The sequence below is a fragment of the Theropithecus gelada genome, chromosome 2, assembly GCF_003255815.1.
Source record: "Theropithecus gelada isolate Dixy chromosome 2, Tgel_1.0, whole genome shotgun sequence".
Classification (NCBI taxonomy): domain Eukaryota; kingdom Metazoa; phylum Chordata; class Mammalia; order Primates; family Cercopithecidae; genus Theropithecus; species Theropithecus gelada.
The window spans coordinates 169781363-169804272 of record NC_037669.1 but is presented as its reverse complement, the minus strand read 5'-3'; the positions used below and the strand labels follow the sequence as shown (position 1 = coordinate 169804272).

General features: G+C 39.9%; 1 protein-coding gene and 1 long non-coding RNA gene across 3 annotated transcripts in view; one reads left to right on the top strand and one right to left on the bottom strand.

Annotated features, from left to right (window-relative positions):
* UBE2E2 (ubiquitin conjugating enzyme E2 E2) overlaps positions 1–14093 on the bottom strand; it is a 380097-nt gene extending 366004 nt beyond the window's left edge. The window contains exons 1-2 of one of the 2 annotated variants that reach the window (XM_025376635.1): positions 13863–14093; positions 8204–8387 (exon numbers count right to left, since the gene is read on the bottom strand). In XM_025376635.1, the coding sequence (XP_025232420.1) occupies positions 8204–8379 (176 nt within the window). In that variant the 5' untranslated portion in view covers positions 8380–8387; positions 13863–14093. Of the gene's footprint in view, positions 1–8203; positions 8388–13661; positions 13833–13862 lie in introns of those variants that run through there. The other variant, XM_025376636.1, reaches the window with a different exon arrangement.
* A 451-nt stretch (positions 14094–14544) lies between these two features.
* LOC112618955 lies at positions 14545–22127 on the top strand. The gene is made up of 2 exons (XR_003118149.1): positions 14545–14698; positions 21785–22127. It is a non-coding gene; the product is annotated as an uncharacterized LOC112618955 (long non-coding RNA).
* The last annotated feature ends 783 nt before the right edge of the window (positions 22128–22910 follow it).

Here is a 22910-nt window from a genome sequence, read left to right as displayed (position 1 = left end):
CATGAGCTTCACGCCAAAAAAAAATTTTTAAGCCTGCTCTACCTATCCTCATGTGTTACATTCTACTTTTATTTTTAACTGCATCTAACATCCTATGTACGTATAAAAAGGCTGAAAGCGCGCCACTGTTTTCTAAGACTATACTTAGCAATCCCTTAACTATCATTCATACCTTATTAAATGTAGGCTTTGCTAAATCAAATACCAAAATATTCTCAAAACCGTTTCTTCTCCTTTGCCTTGGTTTTTAAATATGGGGTTATTAACAGTTGGATGCCTGTTGTCTGGTAATTATTGTGACAGTATATGGATAATAACTGATTAAAGTATCTTTAAAAAACAAAAGAATCTGAGCAAAAATATTTACACTCAAGCAATTTCATTCTACTTCTTTTTCAAGACAACAAACTACTAGAATAAATGGGACCCCTCCAACAGAACTGGTATCAACTTCCCAAAGGAACTGCATGCTACTGGTACAATTTTCACTTTTCTAAACCGTGTGATTCAAGGTTGGTGAGGCATTATGAATCAGAGGACGGCTAAGAAATTCAAAGTCAAAGAAAATTGCATTGTAATTCTGCTAGGCCATTAAATTGAGTCCCTGGGCAAGAACACTGCTCATACATGCTTGCTTTCTCTCCCTGTGCCTCAGTTTTCTGTCCTGTAAAATAGAGGTTAACTAGAATAAACTCTGTGATCTCTTTCAACACACTATAACTTCCTTCTAATATGGGTTCTGTGATATATTTATATGCATACAAGTACATATTGCCCATATTTCAATGACAACAGTCTCAAAGATTTGATACAGGAGAACACATTTTATGGATTTCATACAAAATATACAACAGACACTTCAAAACTAAATGGCTAAGTCCAGGTTAAAGATGGCAAACTAGGCACACACACTTTTACCTCTCACTCATTCAGGACCCCACTAGGTGGGAAAGGGAAATGCAGAAAATGCAAAAAGGAATAAACAGCAAAGAGAAGGGTGGTGGTCACCAATGAGTGAGAAATTTCAATATATTTCTGCAAGACAAAACAAATGGGTGTAAATCAAACAGGCTGAGACAGGCAAGAGGGGGGCTAAAGAGTGTATACAGATAAAATAGACTACAAAAGGGGACATAGGGGGAAGTAATCAGAAATCCCAGAAGGAAAAAAAAAACTGCATAAGTCACAGATGAAATATGAAGCAAACTAAAATGTAAAATAACTTTAATTAAGTATCAGACATTGGGAGTGAGGTGGGGAGAGAAAGATTTGATCTATTTTGCCTAAATGCTATCACTCATTGAGAAGCCTGGAGATCATGACACTGGACTTGTAGTTAATCTAATTCTAATATGCTGTTTGGTCTGGCATTTAATGTTTACAGTTATAATAAATGTACAATTTATTGGTCTTTTACTTACAGACAAAGCATAGAAGATTGGTTGTTGGTTGCACTGTAAAAGTAAATGTTATTAACCTTGAAGATATAAAATTAAGTGTAGCTAATATAAAACAGTTAAAAGTGGATGGAGAAGATATTATCCCCAATTTACAAAGTAGAGAATAAAAAACATGTTATTTGTAGGAATAAGAAATAGAAGCTTAAATATATATTTTTAGAGTATAAAGGTAACAAATAATCTTTTTAAAAATTTTTAACTATCATTAACTGTGAGGAAGGAAAAGAAAGGAAGAATAGGTAAGCAAACTAAATCCTCATATTTCAGAGCAGGCAACCAAAAGATATTACTTCAATTAACACTTCAATGAGAAATAAGTGTATTATTTAGAGTTGTACAGAAAACCAACAGAAGGAATAAGACCAAAGACAGCTAAACAGTCTGCTTCAAGGGAATGGAACTGGGAGAATTAGGGGCAGGAGGTGGATTAAAAAAACTGTTACTTTCCATTTAAAAAAAATCTATGTACTGTTTATTATCAGAAACATGAACTTTTAAAAATTGTTTTTAAACTAAGAGAACCAAAGGAATAGTCATTATAAAAAGCATGCTTAAGCTGTCAAAAAAAAAAAAAACAACTATTTTTAACATAAAAAAACTTCTTTGCAATTTTCAAACAACACATCTTGCTTTATATTTATACTGCCCTTTAGATTTAAAAAAAACAAAACAAAAAACTCATAAATCCTGGGCCAGGCTCAGCATTGGTGGCTATGCCTGTAATCCCTGGGCTTTGGGAGGCAGATGCAGAAGGATCACTTGAGGCCAGAAACTGGAGACCAACCTGCACAACACAGTGAGACTCCTTCTCTACAAAAAATTTGGGAAACTGTTGGTCATAGTGGTGTGTGCTTATAGTCCCAGTTACTCAGGAGGCCAAGGCAGGAGGATCACTTGAGCCCAGGAATTTGAGGCCACAGTGATCATACCACATACTCCAGCCTAGGCAAGAGTAAGACCCTGTCTCTAAGAGAAAAAAAATTGATACATCATAATTTGCTGTCATATAGTACTACACAAAAGTTGAACTCCAGATCCCTATAATTCTAAGTCTATATTATTCAATATAAAAAGCAATTTACTGATGAATTCAACAAGTCTGAGCAGTGAGTCAATAATATTATAATACATTTTGAGCCACTGTTACCTAAAATGGTTATATTTCTCTTGACAGAAAAGATTATACTAAGAATTGCTATTTAAACGGTTGTAAGATGTCCTGCTGTTTTCAATGACAGCAATTCAATTCTATCTCAAAAGTTGTGATCATGGTATGTATTAAGTTTCTCAGCCTTGACAAGTGGGGATAAGGAAGGTACCTATTTCAGGCACTGTCTCTTAGGGTGAGGAAAAATGAAAAGTATCAATAATTCACACTTACAATGTACCTTTCCCATGATGATCTTTTACCATTAAAAGTGATCCAGTAAATCTTACAGAATTCTCTAAGTATCTGTTTTATCAGTTCCCATTTAAAAGACAAGGAAAACTAAGGCTAATTATTTTATACTGGTAAGGTGAAAGATGGAGAACTATTATCTTGCTAAGTCAAACAAAAAGACTTCCCTCATCAGAACTTTTAAGACAAAATTATTTTACACAAAAATCACCTGGACAATTGCCTAAATTTCTAGTTTCCATAAGGCAGTGTCACCTCTTAGGTTAGTATGATACAGAAGTCAGCAACTGCCTATTGTTACTGAGACAAGTCACAAGCAATAGACAAATTAAATTTCAATGTATATTATTCTACCTTATACCTTAACTGTTCCAGGAACGAATGATAAGAGTACAATAAGAGTACTGTGTGGGATTGTTATTTGCTTTAAAAAAATAGCAGGGGAGGGGAATCATAACAATCATGATTCATTCAGACTTAAATGAAGAATATGGTACCAAAATTATACAGAACAGAGAGGATATGAAACTCTCATTTTAACATCAATATATTGGAAAAGGGGTTCAGAAAAATGAAGCAGTGTATATGTACTAACATGTTTAAAACACACACATACATTTCTTGGGTTAAAAAAAATTCAAAAATTTACTCAGAGCCAAGTAGAACATGAATGTGTGGATATGTAGATTTGCAAAGTAATTTCTTAGCAGGAATTTTTTTAAAACCCTTCATCTCATCTAGATAACTTTCTATATTCCCTTACAGACTACAATCCTCAGTCAACCTAAAAACCCTCTATTCTAATCAATTGAATCACCTAGCAAAAACCTTCCAAAATGACCTTATTCTCAAGAAAGTGTCATGCAACTAATAATTAAAATTTTTTAAATGTCAAAGCAATCTTTAGAAAACACATTGCCATCGCAAATAAGAAGTCTAGAGTTTCATTCTGGATGGTGGTATATATACATACATATGATTCTAAAAGATCATTGATTTTAAGACACACCATCAATAATTGTGCACATAAATTTTAAGATGTGTCCCAATTTCAGAAACATTAAAAAGTTTTAAAAAGTGCATTTAGAATGAATAAAATACAGTAATTACAAAAGATTATCTATAAAAGTACTATTTCATTCTCATGTGGAAAACAAACTTACAAGAGCCCATAAGATAAAAGTTCAAACTGGAATACAGTGGAATCAATTTTTCATCCTAACAAAAATTTAGAGTCTGAAACCAAAAACTACACCTCGAACAGTATCATATTGAGTGTCCAAAAATAAAATCACCATGTCTACTCTGAACAAAGTTAATTTAGAATAAATATGATTTAAAATTCACATTTACAGATGTATCAACCCATTAAAGCAGCAGAATAAATTCAATGAAGATCTCAAAATAGATGTTTTATTGAACTGACTAGTCAATTTAATCAAAATAATCTAAATCTGTCACTGCAGATATAGTCCAACTACAGACTTGCAAATATAACAAGAGTGATACAGACATATCAAGAGAACAGGCTGTGATAAGAGCATGACAATTTTTTAAGAAACAAACTCTTGCCAAAGAAAAGCAAAAATGCATGTAAGATGTAACTGTAATCTTTCCTTTAACTCTGAGACAGAAATTAATTTCTACTACTGTTTAAATACCCACTTAAATGTTTTCTGTATTATATATCACTATTCTGTAATATCACAAATGAGATTTTTCAAATCATATTTCTATATCAGCTTATTAATTCTATAATTACTGCATTACAGCAATTATTAATAGTACATTTCATATAACAACTAAGCACCTACGTGCAAGCACTTTCCTAAGTCACTACAAAAAGTATTTAATTACGGTATCTGAGTATTTCTAGTTTAACAACAGCACTAAGGCCTCCAAGGTTAATATATACCTCATTTTTCCAAAGTTTGTACCAAACAGACTTGGAAAATATCACTGCAGACTTTAACTGCCATAAAGTCTATTAGTGACAGCATCAGTTTATGAGAGCTTACTATGTGCGGAATAAACGCTTTATCACATTTAGTCCTCATGAGAACTTTGTGAACAGCGTACCATTATCATCTTCCTTCTACGAAAGAAGAAATTGAGGCTTGAGCTGTTTTTTGTTTGTTTGTTTGTTTGTTTTTGAGACGGGGTCTCGCTCTGTCGCCTAGGCTGGAGTGCAGTGGCCGGATCTCAGCTCACTGCAAGCTCCGCCTCCCGGGTTTACACCATTCTCCTGCCTCAGCCTCCCCAGTAGCTGGGACTACAGGCGCCCGCCACCTCGCCCGGCTAGTTTTTTTTTTTTGTATTTTTTTAGTAGAGACGGGGTTTCACCGTGTTAGCCAGGATGGTCTCGATCTCCTGACCTTGTGATCCGCCCGTCTCGGCCTCCCAAAGTGCTGGGATTACAGGCTTGAGCCACCGCGCCCGGCCGAGCTGTTAAATTATACATCAGGATCGCAGAGGCTAGGCACAGTGGCTCATGCCTGTAATTCCAACACTTTGAGAGACCAAGGCAGGAGGATCGCTTGCAACCATGAGTTCAAGGCCAGCCTGAGCAACACAGCGAGACTCCTGTCCCTACAAAAAATACATTAAAAATTTAGCCTGGTGTGGTGACACACACGTGTAATCCCAGCTACTTGGGAGGCTGAGGTGGGAGGATTGAATGAGCCCAGGAGTTGGAGATCATACCACTGCACTCCAGCCTGGGTGACAGAGCAAGACTCTGCCTCAAAAAAAAAAAAAAGAAAAGAAAAAAGAAAGAAAAGAAAGAAAGAAAGAAAAAGAAAAAAAAAAAAAGACCACAGAGCTATAGCTACTAAATGCTAGAACCTAGATTCAAACGTAGATCCTGTCTCTAGAGTTCAAGCTCTTCAATGCTACTCTTTCTCATAAAATGACACTATTTGGGAAAGACTTCTCATCTGAATAAAAATGATCATCAACAAAAAAGTGTGAAATAAAATTTATTTTGAAACTACCTCTAACTTTTAATCTTCTGAACACACTAGTACTAAGATGCTAATATCCATGGAAAATCCAATCCCTAAAATAAGCTCAGGGTTCCAAGGTAACCAGTAAGTAAATATTGTGACTGCACTCTGCTAGGTACTGTGGATATGACAGTGAAATGAAAAGATGTGGGATCCTCTGTTCTCATAATTCCCAATTTTTTTCCTAAGTTAAGCAGAAATGGCAAAGAACCAACAACTTCCCTATCAGCTGAGTCGGAGGAAGAGAGAGGGGAAAATAAGTTTTTTTTTTTTTAATTAAAAAATTAGTAGCAAAGCCGCATTTTTATATTTAAAATAAATAGTAAATAATTACATCACTTCATACAGTGTCACCCAAAAACCAAATGAAGACCTTTCTAGAGGAAGATCATGAACCACAACTTGAAAATCACAGATTCACAGGAATTTGCCAACGGAGGGATTCTTTCAGCCAGGAAGCAACTCAAAAGAGACTTCTTACTTTCACCAACGCAATACAACCACTTACTATTTACTGCCAGTCAGGCACTGTCCTGTGCTCTGCACACACACTATCTCTAAACTAGGTTGTATCTCCTATGTACAGAGCAGAAAAACATCTTCCATATTTTTCCCTCATGAAATCTATCATTAGGTTTGAATAATCTGTACTTTCTACATATAGTGTAGTAAAATAAAGATAACCCATGTACTTGAAAAACTCATGTTCACACATAAAGCAGTACATCTTTCATAAGCAGAATTTGATCTTTGGCATATCATGCAAGAAATATGATTTTAAGGTATATTATAGTGGTGCTCCCAGTTAGGGGAAAAGGCAGAGCCTCACCACAACAGGTAACTTTGCTAACTAGCAATCACAAAATAAAGCACAGGCCCGGCAGAACCCTATTCCCCAAGGACCTGGCCAACCAATCCTTGCCCTTTTCTGACAAACTGAAAAGGCCCTGTAACAACCCAATCAGGCACTGAGGACTGAATTAGATTTTCCGCATCTACATGGAACTACAATCTGTACCTGAACATCTCCTTTCCACCCACATGGACTTCCTTCTTTCACCTAAATGTCACATTTTCTCTATTCCTCACCTTTCTTATCCATCCTAACCCCACCCCCCATTTCCCAGGTCACCTCTAAGCAGGTCATTTGTGTTGTGGTCTGGCAACAGAAGGGTCAGCCAGCTGAGTCCCCTGTAATTGCGGTGTGATGGCAAAACAAACTGAAACCTCTTCCCCACCCTAGCATGTTCTAGTACACAGGTCTAAAAGTTTAAAGTTCAGGGCTCTCTGACTTTCAAACAGCTCCTTCAACAGAGATCAGCAATACACCCCCACGAAAGGGAAACTGAATACTCTAGTACCTTGGAACAACCACTCACCAATCCTCCAACATCTCTCACCAAGGGGCCTGAGAAGGTTCTTTCCAACCCTGTAGACTGACTAAGCCAAAGGGAAACAAGGTCTACTAGAACATAATAATGGTTTTTTATCTTTGAGAAAGGAGTTCCCCTTAATCCACACCATTAAATAACATATAAAGCTGTAATTCAACATTCAGGCATTCCACTATGCCTAAAAGTTACAGATCGCTTTTATTTATACTTCCTATTTGGGCAATATAAAACATATGAAAACAAAGCAAGAACATAAAATCACAGGATCAGGAAAGACACTACTTTATCTTTCAAATTATTTTCCAAGAGATATTCTATAATGTAACAATATCAAAACAGATTCCCTCTAAGTCCACTGACATGCCAATCATTTTAAGAGACTGATGTACCAAAAGAAGACCATTCAAATACCTACTTTCCAGATCCATCTATTCTCCAGAGAAAGAGAAAAATCTGTATCAAGATGGATCCACTGACTAATGTAATGAAACCAAGATGCACTTGTCGCTAATGTCAGCATTTCTGACTCTACCAACTGGGAGTAGTGGAAAATAAACTATCACTCACTCAATAACCACTTCAAAAGATTCCTAATCTCTATTCTGTGTTACGGAACAGAAAAAAAATATTTATGGTCAAGTAACCATAAATGAAACCACTGCAACTTTACATGCACGCCCTGTATATGCTTCCCTAATGATACACAAACACACAAACACACTATGGAAATGTATTTTATGAATCTGCCATGCCATTTAACTGACTTTAAATACTGAAGTTCCCTATGGCTAAAACCATGTAAAAGAGATCATCTTGAAAGGGAAAGAAAAATCCACGAAGTTCATGGCTGACAATCCCGGAAAAAATGATTAAATGCAAGAGAAAAATAGAACTTAAGATGATAAACTGATACCAAAAATAAAAAGGTTATAATAACTGAGATACCTTTTAGCACTAGTTGACAATTTAGCAGCGGTTTTGCTGGATATTTTTCCCTCCTTTTTCTTGGGCTGAACTTGTTCTCTTTCTGGTTCTTGCTGAACACTTTCACGTTGATCTCCATCGGAACTTCCTCCACTAGTGCTTGGACTGTCATCAACTCTTTGTGCCTCAGTGGACATTTTAGATCCTGGATTAAAGAATCAAAAACATTTATTCAGCTGTGAGGAAGACTACAGTAAGCTACCTCCAGAACACAGAGAATGAATCTCAAAGTAAAACAAGTAAATCTCAATATAAAACGGATTAAATTGGTCATTTACAAAACAATGCAGCTTTGGGACTTGCTAAAACTTTTCCTTCATCCATTCAAAATGTATTGTAAAACGAAAACATACAAAATTTATACATGAAACGTTCACAGCAACATTATTCATAATAACCAAAACTGGAAACAACTCAAATATCCACTAACGAATGAATGGATAAACAAAATGTAGTAGTATATTCACATAATGTACTGTTAGCCATAAAAAAGAATGAAATACAGTGTCTACGTGCTACAAAATGGATGAACCTTGAAACATTCTGTAAGTGAAAGAAGCCAGCCACAAAGGACCACAAGCTGACTATTTAGATAAAATGTCCAGAATAGGCAAATTCATAAACATCAAATTCAGTAGTAAATCTCACGCCTGTAAATCCCAATGTTTTGGGAAGCCCAGGCAGGACCAGCCTGGGCAACATAGCAGGACTCGATCTCTACAAAAAATAAAAATATGATTGATACCACTTCATTCCAGCCTGAGTGACAGAGAGAGACCCTGTCTCAAAACAAAATAATAATAATAATAAAATAAAATGGGTAAGTGGTTGCCAGGGAGTGAGGGGAGAGCAGTGAAGACTGACTGCTAAGGGGTAGGATGCTTCCCTGTGGGGTGATAAAAATGTTCTTAAATTAGATAATGATAATGTTGCTCAATTCTAATAATAAATATTCTAAGAACTACAGAGTTGTACATTTTTAAACGGTAAATTTTATAGTCTGTGAATCACATATCAATAATGCTGTTACAAAAAATAAGAAAAAAATGACTAACGGTCTACTCTCTACCAGGCGCTGTGCTAAACCCTTTGGTCCCACAACTGTGAAAAACCTGGACTAGCCAACTTGCTAAGTACAAAAACGAAGGTTAGTACAAATAGTTGTGGGAACAGAAAAATGGGAGGATTCTTTCAAATCCCTATTCCATCAATACATCCTCAGGGCTGGGCTAAGGTTAAAATTCTCCAAACTAGTAAATTGTTTTAAGTAACCTTTGTGATAACAGAAGAACACAGAGGCCTGCATGACTGCATGATTCTAAATAAAAATTGAACCATACGACGGCATCAGCACTGATTCAGCTATATACTAAAGCAACCATATTTCACAAGAGATGGCGAGACACTGAAGAATTTTTTTTTTCTTTTCCCCACAGTCTGGCTAAAATATCCCTCAAGGCGTTCAAATTCCCTTTGCTCTGAGTTCAGGCTCCCCAAGCAGCTCTGATTACCAACTCAATTTCCTCAATAGCTTGATATTTAGGTAGCTGTTATAATCTAGACAGGAGACACAAACAATTCCAGTAAGAGAAAAGGAGTATCTCTTCTCAACTGTCATTCTACCATAATCAATTTCTGAGTTTGATGACTATGAATACATCCCTTACGAGCTGACTAGCTTACAGTGTTCTGACAAATCCAGAACTGAACCAACAAAACCCATGCCCAGACTCTAAAAGGTCTTGTGCTCACCACAGTTTTGTCACCTAATAATCACTTTGAGCACTGTATAGCTACCTTCTCAGACACCTCTTTAAAAACAAATACCTATACTTAACAAGTACCATTAACAACAACAAAAAAAAACCTTTAAAAATTAGAGGTACACTGAACAAACTCCTTTTGAAACGGATCCTTTTGATTATTCTTATTCAAATTACGACTTGAAATAAAACTGTTTCTGATATGATCAATAAGAATAGGTAAAGATACCTCAAATAAAGCAAAATTTTTAATTACTACAATTTAGTCCAAATGGATAGCTATTTGACACTGATGAAAATTCATCATTACTAAAGATTTAACTTGTAGTCTGCTCCAAGCCAAAGCAATGTTGTAACAGCGATCTTTAATAGACTGAAATTTTTGTAAGACAAACCAAAAAGCACTGCAGAAGAATGGTGGCACCACGAAGCACAGAGCCGCAAAGAGTCAACAGAAAATAGTGATTCCTTTCACTGACACGCCACACACACCACCACCAAGTACCCCTTCAACCCCAACAGCTCCTCATGCCACACAAAAACAGGTCTGCCTCAACAGCTCTGAAACATACTAATGGAAAAGCTGACTACTTTTCTACCTATTCTGTAAATGGAGAGCACCAGTCTCCACAGCTGTGACATCTTTTATGAGCACTAAAGTCACTTAATAGAATACTGAAATTTTATATCAGTATGTTTCACATCTAGCTCTGAAAGTCATAACATATTTCTTACTTTTTTTCATTTTTACTTTACTCTAAATTCTCATTCTTGGATTTAATTTTTTTTTCACCTTACCTCTTTCAGTTAAAATATATCAGAAGTTTAAAACCTTCTAAGTATGTACATAATGGCATATCAGTTAGGGCAGCACGCATGAGAGTGAAAACGAGAACAATCCTCAGGGAAAGGTGCTCAGATACAGCAAAATGCTGCCAGCGATACCTTAAGAAATGTGAAATGAGTGAGAAATCATTTTATACATTTTAAAACAGGAGCAATCTGTTCCATGATAAATATACGGGAACCTCAATGAAATAATATTCTCTATACTGAGGCTGCAGCTTCAGTTTAATAAACTATGATTTAGTAAACTATGCCAAGAGTTTCAGTTGTGTATCACATTCGTTATAAAACCACACATTCTTCTCAATATTCTTATTTATGTGCATTCACATACTATCGAATGCCAGAGTTATATAATTACTTAAAAAGATTGCTCAATGATGTCATCTGAACCATAATCTGAAACCCAAATTTCATAAACTACTGCTGAATATCAGAGGAAGACTAAAGTAAAAATTAGTCTCACTAGAGAACTAATAAAAATACTATTAGAAATTCCCCAATAGAGGCGTAATTTCTAGTTTCACATTAAGGAAAAGAATTATTTCCACTTTCGACTTAAGACACCTATTTCATCCAAATGTTAACCTACAAATGATAAATCCATCTGAGGCCACTGATAACCACTATAGGAACTTTCAGAAATAAAGTTTTCACATCTCTTTTTCAAATATCAATAAGAGGAGCTTCTCCTCGGTTTGTTTTTTGAATGCTTGCTTACAGAAAAAGTATAGAAAAAAATTATTGTGCCACTCAGGTGCAATGAATTTTTATGAAGAAAAAGTAGTCTATAAATCAATTTAATTAGTCATAAGTGTAAAATTGATGTCTTGTCTCTCTAAAGTACAAATGAATAAAAATTCCTGAATTAAAATTCTTTAAACATTATCTTCTAAATTAGCATTTTAAAATTAATTCCTAAACAGTTAATCTGATCCCATTATCTAATCTACAGGGAAGATAAACTTAAATCCCAGGGTTATAAACAAAGAGCTACTCTCCAATGATAGTTTCAAAGATATTGAGATATATAAATTAATATGCTTGCTTCGTAACTCAAAGTAAAACTTAATTATTAAACATAAAGTAGGCAGTCCTTCCTCAAACTATGTTAAGAGGCTTACATTCTATTACTTCTTCAACACAAACTGTCTAAGCTTGTATTAGCTATGTACCCTATGTTGTAATTACAGTCCTGGAAATTAGCAACATACAGTGAATGAAACTCACGTGTTCCATAAACACGTGTTCCATAAAAATGAAATGATTTGGCTTGAAATATTACTGACTACATAAAGGCAACTATAGTCATTTCATAAATCCAGCCTACTATGCAGGTAAGCCTTATAACAGTATCTACTAGTATAAAACTGCAAAACCAAGGGTTCATTTGAGCTTTTATAACAGGAAAGCGTTTAATTCTGTCATATAGGTCTTGCTGTCTTCCTACTCATGTTTCTAAACTTTTCTAAAATGTAAAATAAACATATAGTATATGCACACAGCAATATTCAGCTTTAAATTTAACTGCAAAGATATTTATGCAGAAAATAATAGTGGAACACCTGATTTGGGGGTAAAAGGTGCTGCAGGGGAAACAGAATGGGGTATAGCATTATATGAAAACACTCTATCTTCAGCATCAGCCCACATACAGAACTCGAAAGAGCCAAGGAGCATCGAAATTGCCGTAGCAAAGGCAAATATTTAGATTCACGAAGTGCAGACTGAATTATTACATATCTAGAAACATACTTTTTAAAGAATCAGGGATTAAAAACTAAGAAGAGCGTAAAATCTTTTAGAACCGCGAGATAATCTGAGGGTAAACCTTAGCACTTCCTTTCGTACTTTTAAATGAAAATATTTGAGTAGACTCTCAAGAATACACAATACAAAACGATGAATCTTAGAAAACATGCAAATAGGTCTAAACAGCCACCGAGCACAGGATGATGTCTTTCTAAAGCGGCCTTAATTTCCTTAAGGGAAGATGGATTGGACATTTCTGGTTGGTCGTGGGAAAAAAAAGCCACAAGAAGCCACGCTTTATCTTCATTAGAAATTGTAAAGGGCAAAAAGATCAAAACATTATGAGAGAGAGAGGAGAAAAGAGGGGGAGAAGTGGAGTGGGGGGGAAGGGGGAGAGGACAGAGGGAATCCAGTTTCAAACCAGGCCAGTGGGGGCTGCAGAGAAGAGACCAGAGAAAAATGGGCTTCGGTTCCAAACTGTGACAAGCGCTAGGCATCACAAAAGACCAATACAACACACACCCCACACCAGGACACACACAAATACACCCCACAAGGTCTTCTCCGGGCGGGCCACCGGGGTGCGGCGGCGGAGGAGCCAGACCCGGCACTCGCCAGGAGAGACACCATGTGCAGCAATTATGCAATTAGGGAAAATAGCAAAAGATCAAGCCGGGCACTTTCCACCGTGACATTTATCCTGTACTTTTGCAAAGACTTAGTTCCAGGATGCGGCTAGGAGAAGGCAGGCGCTGGAAGGGTGGAGAAGGATGGGGAACTGAGAACGGAAGGGGGTAGAAGGAGGACAGGGAGAGGAGAGGCAGAAGGGGGGGATGGGAAGGAGGGGGAGGGGTAGAAAGGGCGAGAAACGGGGGCAGGAGCCTCGCGGGAGGGGGCGCAGGGAACCGGGCCCGGGGAGCAAGGAAGGAGGGAACTAGGACACGAGCGGTGTAAGCAGAGACCTGCGGCGCGGAAGGGAGGTCGGGGGAGTGAGGAGGACGCCAGCGAGAGAGAGGACGCCCGAGGAGGGGAGGCACCGGCGCGGCCCGAGCGAATACCTGAGGGGGGGTGTCCGTGCAGGTCGCAGGCTCGAGCCGAAACACGGGGAGAGAGCTGCCAACGCGCGAGGGGGAGGGAGACTGGGGAGGCCCCAGGGACGGGATGTCCCCTGCGGACCGTCTAGTCACCGAAAGCCGGACCCACGCACCACGCACCCGACCACGCCTGTCCTCGCCGCGCTCGCGCCCGCCCGGACTCACCCTCAGCGCCGCCGCTGCCGCCGCCCCCGGCCGTTCCAGCTCCGGCTCCTGAGGCTGCTGCCCGCGGCTGTCGCTGTGGCTGCCCCTGAGTCCTGGAAAGTGAAGCCACCACCTCCGGGAGCCGCCGCCGCCCGGCCGTCCGCGCGCGCACCCGCGAGTGCGCGTCCCCGCGCACCGCCTGGGAGAGACCGCGAGAGCGCGAGCCCCACGTCGGCCGTGCGGCGCCGCGCGCCTACCTCCTCCCCCGCCCCTCCTCCTCCGGCGCGCGGCCGCGAGGGGGCGGGGGCGGGCGCGCGCCCGGGCGGGCTGCCCCACCGGTCGGGAGAGGGGGTGGGGAGGCGGCGTGGAAAAGTAAAGTGACAGCTGGGTCCCGCGCGCAGGCCGGGCTCTGACGGGGGTGGGCGAGGGGCGTCCCACGGGGAAGGAACGACAAGGAGGGAGAGAAGTGGGGGAAACCGAGGCCGACGGGGTGGCTTGAGGGGAGGGGACGCGAGGACCTTGACGGGCACGCGCATTAAAGGGAAATGCCGGCTGGGGGTTGGGGGTTGCCCCAAGACGGTGCAGGCAGTGGGGCGAGGAGGCCTTTCACCCCCATCCACCGCAGCCCTTGACTTCACGCTCGCCTCGAAGCTTTCGCAAAGTAGCTACCGGGACTGACCCTGTTGACACACTAACCCCAACTCGCAGACGCGTGGGGCCCGCATGTACCCAAGATAGGAAAACTTCACATTGGCCTGGAAAGTTCGTCCAGGCTAAGCCTGACTCTTCACCCGACAGTGCAGCACGAAGGCCCTTTTGCCTTTTGGCTCGCCCTGGCCCAGAATGCACACCAGCCGGTAGAGAGGAGCCTCGGGCCGTTTAGCCCTGGGGTATTAAAGAGAGAGGTGGGGGGTACAGGGTGCGCCACTGTCAGAGTGAGTGGGAAGCTGCCTTCATGCCCAGTTGAAGGATATGGGAACAGTAGCAGTGCTGTAGGTGGCCTGAGGGAACATTAGGTTCTGTTTTACTCCTCACCCCAAATAACCGTTAAAAAAAAAAAAATGTACCTGCTTTGCAAACTTAGCTTCCACGAAATTTCTCCCACCCCCACCTTCAGCCTCACTTACCAAGGGAGTGCTGGGTCGTTGGCAACGGGGTGTCCAGCGATGCAGCAAAGTTAACTTCGATCTTTGTGGAGGAAAGGATTGGAAGACCTTTCACTGCTTAATTGCTGAAATTATGGTTGCTACAGTACTTCGTTTGACTGTGGATGTTTTAACTGCTATTTACTAAGTTCAAAATGGATTTAATACAAATCAGTTACCCTTTTCATTTATTCAAGGAACATTTATTGATGCCAGGCACTGTCTAGGTGGTAGGTATATGACATTGAATAAAAGAGAAAAATCCTTGTCCTCAGAACTTCCCTATCTCTGAACCTTCTCTGCTTTACACTCAGCATCATATTCGTCAGCAAATTCTGTTGACTCTGCTTTCACAAATATACAGTGAAAATGTCCACTCCTCACTCCCCTCCCCACTGCTGGTGTCCTGGTCTAAGCCATCATCTCTCAATAATTATGTCCTACCTGATCTGTCTACCTCCCACTCTCCGCCCCTCCCTCCCCCACACCTACACACAGCTGACTGTCCTTAAAAAACAAAGATTAGATTATGTTTCTCTTCTCAAAAATTCCAGTGGCTTCCCATCATACAGCAACAGCCAAAGTGCTGAATATGGACACATGCCCTGCATGATCTGCCCACCATTCCCAGGCAGGATTCCTCTGACCTCAAGCTGTACGATTTCACTCCATCCTCCTCTCCTTCCAGCCACACCCGCCTTGTAGTTATGGACAGACACACCAAGCATTCCTCAGCCTCAAGACCTGTGTACTTGCTATTTCCTCTGTCTAGAACATTCTTTCCTCCCACTCCTCCCCCAGAACTTCCTATCCATATCCTCTGCTTTATTTTTCTCCATGATCACCACCTGACATAATACATTTTTTTACTTATTTATTAGTTTCCCCCTTCTGCTTTCTTTTTCCTCCCTCTCCCGGCCCTCCCACATAAAAGCACCTTGAGAAAAAGGATTTTGTCGTCTGGGGTTCAGTGCTGTATATATTCAATAGATAATGATCGAGTGAATGAAGTTGGTCTCTTTCAGTTGATGACATAGTAGGTATTGTTCTGATTTCTTCAGTAATAATAATTAGTGCTTACCGTGTTCTTAATTTATGCTAGACAACATGCTAAGCACTTCAGTTATACTGGGTCACAACCACCATATAGGTTGGTTTTATGCAGTCAGCCCCACTGTACAGATAAGAATACTGAGGTACAGAGGGATTAAGTCACTCACCCACATCACGTAGCTAGTGAGGAGCAGAGCTGACTTGAAATCAGCAGTTTGACTCTGGAGTCTGAACTTAAGGACACTTTACCATGAGTCTGGTGTTACAAACATAAATATTTATTTGATTTTCTCCATTTGTCTCTTCTGTGGCGCACACTTGGTCTCCGAGACAAATAGCTCACCTTCCTTATATTTTCTGCTCTGGTCCATCAGTCTGTCATCATGAACTCACTCCTTTCTTACATTTTTTATTTCTGAGCTTTAATTTAGAGCCTACATTTTTCCCCCTGAAACTGGCAAATGGGAATGTTTTTTGAAGGGTCCTTCTTAAAACGTTGCTCCTGCCAACTTCGTGAGTAAGTACAGCCACAGTTAGTTTTCCAGTTTGACTGGATGGATGGGTGATAGAAAAGACCGCTCTCAGGCGAACTGTGCTGAATTTTAGCAGCAGCATTATACTGGTAGAGCTCTGCTGCTTGTTTAGGCAACTTCTTTTCTTGTTAGGCACCCAATTATCAGGGGTTGTTACATATTTATATTATACCCTTTGAAAGAAACATCATATTAGCTCAGGTTTTCCAAAGATTAGGGCCCTGAGAGAAGGGGATAGAAAACAATGATCTGTTGCGTACTGTCTGGCTTGAGGGAGGCTGTAGTCACCCCAAATGTTTTGGATACTTAAGGGCAACAGTGGTGTAGGAAAATTGAAACTCCGTTAGAACTGTAACCCCATTACCTACCTAGTTCAGTACCAACACAAAGATACAACCAGATGCTTTTAAAAAAAATGTTTGTTTCATAAATAAACAAATAAATGAAGTTCTAACAGGGAATAGAAGCGTACTGAGGACAAATTCCCCTGACTTCCCCACTTGTTCAGGAACTGCTACCTGGACCACTATGTATGATCGTATATTTTGTATACTGCAAAATGTCAGGGGCTGCCATTCATGTAAATTAAGATGCAAACATAGAAGTGTGGCTGCTCCTCTCACCCCTAGACGTTGCCCGAGTATGGTAATCAGTCTCTAAGATGTCCCACTGATCCCTGCCTCTTGGTATTCACACCCTTGTGTAATCCCCTCCTACGTCATGCTAGGTTTGGTATAATGCTGTGAGAAGTGAGGGTATGTCACTTCCAAGATTAGTTTAGGGCTTCCATCTTGGTTGTGCACACGTTGATGTGCTCCCTCTCACTCTCTGTCTCTCTCTCCCTCTCTCTCTCTCTGCTGTCACTGACTCTGGGGAAAGCTAGCTGCCATATAGTGAGCAGCCGTATGGAGAGGCCCATGTGACTAAAAAAGAAGATCTGCTAACATCCACATGTGTAAACTTGAAAGCAGATCCTTCAACCTTAGCTAAGCCTTCAGACAATGAAGCCCCAATCAACATCTTAACTGCAACCTCTTGAAAGACCTTGAGCCAGAAACACCCAGCTAAGCCACTCTGGAACCTGGAGATCATGTTTGTTGTTTTCAGTCACTAAGTTTTGAGGGTAATTTGTTATGCATCAATGGATGACTACTACACCATGCTCTCTGCTCACTAATGATGAAGTTCCCCAAGGAGGTTGCTGTCGTGGTAGTTCTTCCAGGGCGAGGAGTCCCACTGACTCCTGAAATGGACTATTGCATCTAACTTCCCAGTAACTACAAACGTAGAGGCTCAAGGAGGTACTGAGACATAAGTAAAGGATCTCAAGAGACAGCACAGGCCAGCAAAAAAAAAAAAAAAAAAAAAAGAAAAGTGGTTCTGAGGGGATGTCTTTAGACAACACAGGAGGAAGAAAGGAAGAATTGGCTCTGGAGAGGAATAACCAAACCGAAAGGAAAGAATCAGAGATTTGTTGAGCAATGAGATTGTAGTTGAGGTTTTCTTTGTTGTAGTTATTATAATACTATTAGTGCAATAAATAAAAATATGGAGAAACTTTAACATGGAGAAACCTCAGAAAGAAACAGATGGAATAAGCCTTGCTCTGGTTGGTGCCTTTCCTGGGCATTGCAGAAATGCTTTGGAACTGAGCTGTCTGGTTTCTAGATCCTGGCTCCACTGCTGCTTATGTGACCATGAGCAAGTGGCTTAACTTCTTACTGTCTCAGAGTTCTCCCCTACAAATGGGGCTTATTTGAATGGTCAATTCTTATATAGGGTCAGAGGGAAGATTAAATGAGTTAATATATGTATGCAACTTGAATAGACGTGAAGCAAAGTAAGTACAATAGAAGTGTGAGCTACTAGTCTTCCTGGTGCTTTGATAAGTGGGAGATCATCTCACCCTCAAGTCTAGGTGCAATTCTCTCACTTGAGTTTGCCACTTTCTCTTGCAAATAGTCTTCTAGGTCAGCCACACAGCATGTCTCCCTGTACGTTACACTGTTTAAATGCCTGCATTCTTTACTTTGCTGTGAACTTCTGAACGGCATACACCATACCTTATTTATCTCCACATCTACACATTAGTAAAAAGAAAAAGCATCCCCGAAGGGTTGGTTGAATTAATAAATATATACCTGCTTTTTCAGCTGCCATTTCCCCAAACTACAGAATTGTGGAGATGGGTGTAACTGTTTCACGTCCTTCATATCAACAACCGTTTCAAAGAATACATAAGCTCTTTACTATGTTTTATGAATTCAGAAAGTATACTAATGAATATTTTCCAATATTTCATGAACCCTCTGGCCTTCTCTGCAGGCTCTAGAAAGAAAAAATGTGAAATCTTTTTGAATATGACCAAATGAGAAAACATTTTTATTTTTTAGATGGACCCTTGCTCTGTTGCCCAGGCTGGAGTCCCGTAGTGCAATCCCAGCTCACTGCAACCTCCGCCTCCTGGGTTCAAGTGGTTTTCCTGCCTCAGCCTCCTGAGTAGCTGGGACTACAGGTGCCCACAACCAGGCCCAACAACTAACTTTTGTGTTTTTAGTAGAGACGGAGTTTCACCATGTTGGGTTTCACTAGTTCAAACTCCTGACCTCAAGTAATCCTCCCACCTCAGCCTCCCAAAGTGCTGGGATTACAGGTGTGAGCTACCATGCTGAGTCTGAAAAAACTTTTTTTTTTGGGGGGCTGTCATTATCTCATTGCTTTTATTTTCTTTCACATATATCTTAGTACTACCTTCTATACTAGGAAGTGTACAATTTTTAAATAACAGCTTTATGAGATATAATTCACAGACCATACAATTCACCAATTTAAAGTATATAATTCAATGATTTTTAGTATACCTACATATCCAGAGGAAGGCACAACTTATATGAATGGAGAAGAATAAAGACTCTTTTCTCTTTTGCTTTCTATTCTGTTTTTCTTTTGACCAGGGCTTACTATGAGGACTCTGTAGGTAAGTCATTTGTTTAAAGTCTCTGGGATTAATATGCAAACCAGGGTCAAATGAAAAACCAGCACTATCAGAGAAGCCAAGTGTCAAGGCCCCCAGTTGATGATTTATCTTACTAGCCTGGTTCTAGTCAGGTTGTATCCTCAAATTCTGGGGGAGCTGATCATAATCTCAAAAGACAATTCCAAATGCCGTAATCCCAAAAATCCTAAAAGACTAAAATCTCTAAAGTCCAAAATCCTGAAAATCACAACCCAGAAAGATCAAAATCTCAAGAATATAATTCTGAAAAAAATAAAACATTTATTTACATTTTGAAAGGGGGATTTATTTGAGAAACATAAAAATACAACAGAGCACTTCATAGGCCAGTTTAACAATAAAATAGGCAATACATATTTTTACAACACTCAGGTGTACTAATGACAGTCACATGAGTATCACAGTTATGAGCAGACAAGCCTTATTATTCATAAATAAATAGGTCAAAGAAGGGAATGTGTAAACATATCACTATGGTTGGTAAGTGAGGGCACCAAGCTGAATTATTGTGGTCATCCTGAAATACCATGACAAATACCTAAATCTTTTGAAGAAATCAGTCAAAAACCTCAGTGGGTCACCACCACATATGCAGTTGCCCAAAGAGCTGAGATCTTGGGAAATTTTACTTTTTGCAAATCAAATGTACAAAAAAAGGCATCTTTTCATTTATTAAGGAAGTTTCAATGTTTTTACCTACATGAACAATACTTACATGCAAATCATCGTAGTAATTCACTCTCATGGAGTCAAATTTGCAAAAGATGCATAAAACAAATTAGAACTCTCTAAAAGTCTCTACACAATTTATACCTCAAGTATTGGAGATGATGCCAAGATGAAATACATAGCATAGCAAATTGTCAAAAAAAAAAAAAAAGTTGACAATTTAAAATAATAGGGGAAAAAAACTTAAAATAAGAAGAAAGAGGCAGTGGCTCACCCATACCATCAACTCAGGGGGCTGAGGTGGGAGGATTGCTTGAGCCCAGGAAGTCAAAGAAAATTCAACATACAAAACAGTGTATTACAAGGATAGATTATGGGTAATTGCACAGATATAGTCCCAGAAGACCCGGCTGACTTTCACAATCATTAACTATAGTTTGAAGTCTTGCATCACAACGAATAGCTGCTTTTTTTTTTTTTTTTTTTTGACATAGCTCTCCTCCAAAAATACATTCACAATCATTTTCTATGTGGCCCTGCTCTTTTTGAAATTCTTCTGTTATTTGATATACATCAACACGAGCACTTCTTACTACATTTTCCCATCTTGTGTCTAAGGATGTTGATTTTTGAGGGCTTCAACATTTGGGATTATGGCATTTGGGACTGTGTCTTTCTGGATTATGATCCAAACCTGAACATCAGCAACCCCCCTTGTATTGGCTGAGTCCTCCAGGAGGTAGGCACCAAGATGCAGTTAGATGTGCAAGAAATGTATGTATTTATATACGAATGATAAAGGGGAAAGGAAGCAGGAGTAGGCAGGGAAATCCTTCAGGCTATAATACAGGTTTGATAGCTGTGAAAAGAGAGAAAGGAGGAAGAAGTGTGTAGGAGGAGCCTCATGCTGAAGTGCAGTGCTGAGGAAGTCTCGTCCAGCCTAACGAAGTTCCAGTGCAAAGATTGCCCATAAGCACTGGGCAGAAATTGCCAGTTTGTACTGCTCCCATCATGTTCTGTCATTTGCTGGGATGCCTAGGGAGAGCATGTCCGTGGATCAAAAGCTAAAATGGGTCCTGAGGGCACTAAGAGCTGCCAGTTGGCAGCAGCTAACTTGGACTCCTCACAGTGGATAGGCAAATTTTTTTCTTAAAGTGTGATCCAAGCTATGCATTTCCATTCCTCTTGTGCTTTTGTCATCAGAACTTCACGTTCACAAACATAGTTTCACACTCTACTTCTAACTATCTTGGACTTGCTAACTGGGATGAGCTTCACTCATGCCATTGCTCATCATGTCTGCTTTAACCTAGCTTCTGAGTTTTGAGCTTCTGATTATAACTGATATCCTGCCTCTAATTCTTCCATTTGCTTAATAGTTGATGTGTTCAATCCTGTACCAGGCTCAACTTTCATTAGACTGGCCTCAGAGAGCCAAAATAAATACCTGAATTCTTCTTCAGAGGCTTAGAGTGAGTAGAGTATTAGCTTTCTTATTAATTCCTGTCATTTCTCTCTGTTGTACAGGCAAGAGAAAGAGGCCCACTACGATATGCTGTGAAGAATACGTAAGAAGTCAAACTGTTGACCTCTTTTCCCCCGGCCTGCTCCCAAACTACATCCCTGAGGAGTTGTGCACCTCTAAGGAAAGTTCACATGAAAGAGCTAAATCCGCTTGATCTCTCTTCTTGTTCAGAGTGGAGGGCAAACATACACTGTCCCTTCCATCAATCCTCAGCATGACTTTGCCAAGGACACTGGTAACAAGCTACTTTTACCTCAGAAGTTGGAGAGTATCAGTTGACCCACATTGTGTATGTGTAAATATCTTTATTCAGTGTATATACAATATATTCTTAATTTGACTCTCCAAGTTTATAATTAGCATTGAATGAGTATGAAAAATTGTTTTCCAAATACTATCAGCAAGCTATTGAATATTTTGTTCCTGATTTGTGAATGAGATTTTCATCGAAAACTTATGACAAGTGACCAATTACATTGTCACTGCTAAGTTCCAGGAGCATTTCTTTCAGTTATACTATTTAGAGTATAAACATCACACTTAATTATTTTTGAACTCCACTCAACATTTTTTTTTTTGAGACAGAGTCTCGCTGTGTCACCCAGGCTGGAATGCAGTGGCCGGATCTCAGCTCACTGCGAGCTCAGCCTCCCGGGTTTACGCCATTCTCCTGCCTCAGCCTCCCGAGTAGCTGGGACTACAGGCCCCGCCACCTCGCCTGGCTAGTTTTTTGTATTTTTTTAGTAGAGACGGGGTTTCACCGTGTTAGCCAGGATGGTCTCGATCTCCTGACCTCGTGATCCGCCCGTCTCGGCCTCCCAAAGTGCTGGGATTACAGGCTTGAGCCACCGCGCCCGGCCTCCACTCAACATTTTTAATTAAGCCATCCACATCACATAATTCTTTTCCTTTCCCCTTGTGTGAACATTTTTTTTTTTTTTTTTGGACAGGGTCTCACTCTGTCACCCAGGTTGGTGTGCAGTGGCGCGATCTTGGCTCACTGCAACCTCCGCCTCCTGAGTTCAAGTGATTCTCCTGCCTCAGCCTGCTGGGACTACAGGTGTGGACCACCACTCCCAGGTAATTTTCGTATATTTTGGTAAAGACAGGGTTTCCCTGTATTGGCCA